Consider the following 5,679-nt stretch of genomic DNA (forward strand, 5'->3'; position numbering starts at 1 on the left):
TTGACTGGATGCCACCTGTGGTAAATTGAATGGACATGATTTGGAAAGGTGCACACCCTCGCTATATAAGGTCTCACAGCTGACAATGCACATCAGAGCAAAAACCAAGCCATGAGGTCGAAGGAACTGCCTGCAGAGCTCAGAGACAGGGTTGTGTCGAGGCACAGATCTGGGGAAGGCTATAAAAAAAATGTCTGCTGCATTGAAGTTGGAACAACCAGGACTTTTCTTAGAGCTGGTCGCCCGGCCAAACTAATCGATCGGGGGGAGAAGGGCCTTGGTAAGAGAGGTGACCAAGAACCCAATGGTCACGTTGGCTGAGGTGTGTGGAAATGGGAGAAACATCCAGAAGGACAACCATCACTGCAACGCTCCACCGAGCCGGGCTTTAAGGCGGAGTGGCCAGACGGAAGCCTCTCCTCAGTGAAAGACACATGAAAGCCCGCTTGGAGTTTGCAAAAAGCACCTAAAGGACACTCAGACTGTGAGAAACAAGATTCTCTGGTCTGATGAACTCAAGATTGAACTGTTTGGCCTCAATTCTAAGTGTCATATCCGGAGGAAACAAGGCACCGCTGGGACTGGGCGACTGGTCAAGGTTGAGGGAAAGTTGAATGGATGAAAGTACAGAGATATCCTTAATGAAAACCTGGTGGAGAGCACTCAGGGCCTCAGACTGGGCCTGAGGTTCACCTTCCAACAGGACAATGACCCTAAACAAACAGCAAAGACAACGCAGCAGTGGCTTAGGGACGACTCTGTGAATGTCCTTGGGTGGCTCAGCCAGAGCCCTGACTTGAACCCAATCGAACATCTCTGGAGAGACCTGAAAATGGCTGACGGCCCCCATCCGACCTGACAGAGCTTGAGAGGATCTGCAGAGAAGAATGGCAGAAAATCCCCAAATCCAGGTGTGCAAAGCTTGTCGCGTCATGCCCAAGAAGACTCGATGCTTTGATCGCTGGCAAAGGAGCTTCAACTAAGTACAGAGTAAAGAGTCTGAATACTGATGTCAATGTGAAACTTTGTAAAATTCTGTTTCCGCTTTGTCATTATGGTGTAATGAGTGTAGATTGGTGAGGGGAAACAATCATTTTAATGATTTCAGCATGAGGCTGCAACATAACAAAATGTGTAAAAAGTGAAGGTATCTGAATACTTCCTGTATACACAGTACATTTTTTATTTTAGACAGACAATGAAAGCAAAGGGGATCAAGAGCGTTACATTAAATGGATCATTGTGAGTAACTTTAGAGTCAAAAATCTTCTGCCAATCACATTTTAATTTACATCCAATGTGCCACTTGACATTCAACTCTCAGATGTGAAAAACCTGAGTGATTGAACAGTAGTGAAACACTGTTGAGTGAAATGATTGCCCTTTTATGTCGTCTTCACTTGATCTTGTGTGTGTTCTGTTTTCGAAGGATTTGTACAATACTGCTCCCTACGTAAACACATTATCTTATCTGTCTGCGATTGAGGGTCCAGTGAACGACCTGTCACATGGACAAAGGTGAGCGGGTGTATCTGTATGTTTGCTCGTGTGGGTCAGAACATGTAAATGCGGGCAGAGAGTATATAAGCCTTGTATCTATGTGACAACTCTCAGTCCTCTTGACTCTGACCCTCTCCGCAGTCATGCTCCGTCCAACGGTCCTCGGCCTCCTCTTGGCATGCGTGGTGTCTCTCTGCAGCTCTGGTGTCATTTTAGACAATGGCATGCCCATCCTGTGGGCCCACACGGCTAGCCAGGTGACTGACATGCCGATAACGGACAGCATCCTGACTCCAGACCCCTGGAACTACCTCCAGCGCATGAGTCTGCTCCGGCTGCTGATATCTTCAACAGACCCGTTAATGGGTTGCATGGGGGGAAATGCCACAGACAGTCCTCTGTGGGGACTGTCACTGCAGCTTGGATGGATGTTGACTTCAGGTAAGATCAAAATTATTTTCTTTCCTAATTTATCTATAACATGTTTAAGCAACTCTACTTGAGAAACAGGATCATTTGTCTTGTCCTAAACTGAGTGAACATTTTAAACCAATCAGCTCACGGCGTCATGTACAATATGCTGGTTCTGTAGGGCGTCTCGCTGACAACACCGGTGCGACAACCTGCGGCCTGCAAACTGGAGATACTATGTGCATTTCTCCTCAGAGCTGGTGGAGCTGTGAGTACAACAAACACACACACACGTATATACAAATACAAAGAGAACACTAAACACTAAACCACTTCTTCCTCCTCCAGGTGTGAACTACTTTACCTCTGTTCTGCCCTTCCTGTCTGCTGCACAGCAGGGCTTCATGGGACCAGGAGTTCAGGTACCTGTGCAGTTCTGGGTGGGTTAAAGGTGCACTGTGTAGTTTTGGGGAAGAAAATTCTCAGAAGAGGAGGTCTGAACTGATTTTTTTTTTATGCCTAAACAAACAAATTCTCTTTGTTTTCATGACTGATTAATCGAATACACAAACTGACTTTGTTTGTACTGGCGGACCCTGCCACATTTCTAGCTTCAAACAGTGTTCTGGGGACTTTTAATACCTCTGAGAACAACTTGTTCATTCACTTATGGAAAAAAGTTTATATATAAAGAGTTTAAATTTATTCTCCAAAACTGCTCAGTGCCCCTTTAAAGTACATCCTTTTTCTTGAGTTACAAAGCTATGACTTGACTTAAACATGATCGGTCAGCTGCAATGACAGTCTGGCAGCAACATTAATGATAATGTTGTAGGAACAACACCAACAAGCTAAAAATGCTCACAATAAGGACGGCAACATGCTAAACTTCAGCAGGTATGATGATACAGGTTTACCGCGTTCGCTATCTTAGTTTAGAAGGTTAGTGTGTTAACATTTGTTCAAGTACAACTGAGGCTGAAGTCATTAGTTTTTAAGGTATTTGGTCATAAACCAAAGTGAACAAATTAAAACTTTAACCTGCTGATGGCGCTACATGTAATTAATGCAATTCAGCCTTAGGGGGACATGAATGTGTTAGTGCACTACATCTCACAGACATTTTAATAAATAATACATATTTTCAACCTCATGATGGCGCTAGAAGAAAAGTCGTTGGATCACCAGAGTCATTAGGATTCATCCAATAGGGCACCATTAAAGCAACACCATGTAGAAATTGGCATTTTGTGCGATCTGAGGATGATTGTTGTAATCACTGTTATTGATCTTATCAGGTCCAGATGATGGTGCCTGAAGGCGTAACAGACTATTGCACCACATATACTGACTGTGCAGCTAAATACGCAGACCCCATGAGTAAGTGGGACGCCTTTTTCCAGGTACATGCAGTGCACACACACACACACACACACACACACACACACACATTTTATTTTCATGTTACTGATTATTTTGATATAGCAATAAACTGGTGAAGTGTTTCATTTATTAAGCCTTTTGAATACACACAATGAAAATAATATACCAAAGGGACACTGATCTTACACATTGAGTTCAGTTTACAAGTCTAAAAGTCAAGATATCTCCGCCTGTTCGCTGAAGTACCTCTTCAATGTTTAATGTGTGTGATTACAGGGCCTCAAGGCTGAGACTGACCCTGCTGTCACTGACAGTGAGAAGAAAGACAGTCTCCTTGGTCTCTACTGGGAGGCCCAAACGTCTTCCACTCATGCCTCTGCTGCATGCAACGACAGGTAATCTATCTATCTAGGGTTAGGGTTAGGGTTATTTATCTTCTCCTTCGTCTTTCTGTCAAATACAAGGCTGCAACCAGTTTGCAAAACAAAAAAACTGCATACCTGCACCTCTCAAGCAGCGGTTCCCAACCTTTCTGGCTTTGTATGTTTGAGCAGCAGAACTTTGCTTCTTTCTCCCATCAATCATGATGAGGCACGACCCCTGGTCATGACAAGTGATGGGGCACGACCCTCTGGTCACATGACCGTCTCATCTCTGTTGTGCTTTCCTGTCCTTCAGGAAGACCTCCTACTCCTCCAAAGAGAGGAACTTTATGAAGAGCTGGCTGAACTCAGCAGAGTACGTTTCCGCATCCCGTTTCCAGTCCAGTTTGGAGAGATCTAAGGTTTTTCTAGAACCTCTGCCAAGTCGTATCCTGCAGGTACGTGCCCACATCTCCATCAATCCATTCTTTCCTGAACCTGTCATGTTTTTACTTCATCTAAGTTGTGTTGTTCCTGTCACATCTGAACATCTAGGAGGCTGACGTTGCACCCAACATTGCCGATTTGAGTCTGGACGAGAACAACACTCTGAGTACCTTCTCCTGGCTGGATAGAATCAACACTCTACTGGGTATGGCAGACGCACACAGACGCACACAGACACACACTTTAAGCTTTTAAGGGTGATCCCAATCATGTGTCATCTTCCAGGCGGGTCGCTGGTGACGATGTGGAAAAGAGCCATGTGTTCCTTCGAGACCAGAGAGAAAGGCAGGGTGATGATGGAGCAGCTGATGACGAATCCCGGCGAAGCAACGACCAATTTCATTTCTGTCGTCACTCAAATAACTAAGAGCTGCTAAGTAAATAACACAACGATTACTTTTATATTATTATTATTAGTCATGTTTCTGAATTTGAATCGATGATATACATCACATATCAAGCTTCTTTGAAACTACTCAGCAAGATTTGTTTCCACAGAACGTCTTCAAACTTACAACTGCAATAAAGTTGAGTATGTCACAATGTGTGCGGCACCGACTGATTTTCATGTTTCCATGACTGAGTGAACTGCATAAACAAAAGGACAACACAATTGATTTGAGTATTTCTGGTCTCTGTAGGCCTACTTTATATTTCTACTCCACTACAGTAATAACAGTAGTAATAACAATCCAATTAAGATATATACAATAATAATTGGATATTCTTCATCAAACATACCTACTTACTTACTTTTGATATTTAAAGCTGCTGTTAAACAGTGATTACTGTTGGAATATAGGGCTAGTTAACACTTATTTTAATAAAAATATATTGTGTACAGCAGCTTTAAGTATATTTTATAAATATTTACTTGCCTAAGAATAAATTTTTTCATACTGCAGAACTACTGCTGTTACTCCAGTGAAATGATCTGAACACTTCTGTCATCACTGATTTATTTAGTTGTGATTGTAAAGACAGTCAGCTAACACATCCTCACATTAATTCATGTTAAATCATGTAGTGTTGTGGGTCATTACAGCTTTACTCTAGTCCAATAGTGCTCTCTAGTGGTGATCTGATGAAAGTACTAACCTCTCATGAAACGTCAAAGGACAAAGCACAGACCGTGTATCATTTCCAATAATGTGATGATAGCATATACATCTTAAATAATGTCTATACTATAATGAAATATGTATTCTTTGAAAAATGGTGAAAAATGCTATGAGGGTTTGTGAATACACTGAGATGCTGGCAGATAAACAGAAAGGCAGCCATGTCTTCAGGGGAAAATGATGGTTTATCTCCTCAACAGATTACAATGGATTCATATCAGTCACAGCCATCTTGGCCAGAGCCGTATACACACTGCATGCCTTCATTCAGTTTGTGTATATGACATTAGGCTTTCCTGGATCTGGAGCGTCTTTCTGTGAATACATTTCACAGGCAAACTATGAAACAAGTCGATAAATCTGACATGCGAGGAAATTTATGGAAAAGTCTTTAT

General features: G+C 42.6%; 1 protein-coding gene across 1 annotated transcript; it reads left to right on the top strand.

Annotated features, from left to right (window-relative positions):
- The first annotated feature begins 1,493 nt into the window (after positions 1–1,493).
- Positions 1,494–4,706, top strand: LOC141017600 (protein LEG1 homolog). Its single transcript, XM_073492302.1, has 9 exons — positions 1,494–1,518; positions 1,642–1,941; positions 2,093–2,179; positions 2,260–2,333; positions 3,210–3,314; positions 3,571–3,689; positions 3,973–4,114; positions 4,212–4,308; positions 4,389–4,706. Exons 1-9 carry the CDS (start codon positions 1,509–1,511, stop codon positions 4,538–4,540), a joined length of 1,086 nt encoding a protein of 361 aa, XP_073348403.1. The 5' UTR covers positions 1,494–1,508; the 3' UTR covers positions 4,541–4,706.
- Positions 4,707–5,679: the final 973 nt, after the last annotated feature.

Source organism: Pagrus major, chromosome 22 (assembly GCF_040436345.1).
Source record: "Pagrus major chromosome 22, Pma_NU_1.0".
Classification (NCBI taxonomy): Eukaryota; Metazoa; Chordata; class Actinopteri; order Spariformes; family Sparidae; genus Pagrus; species Pagrus major.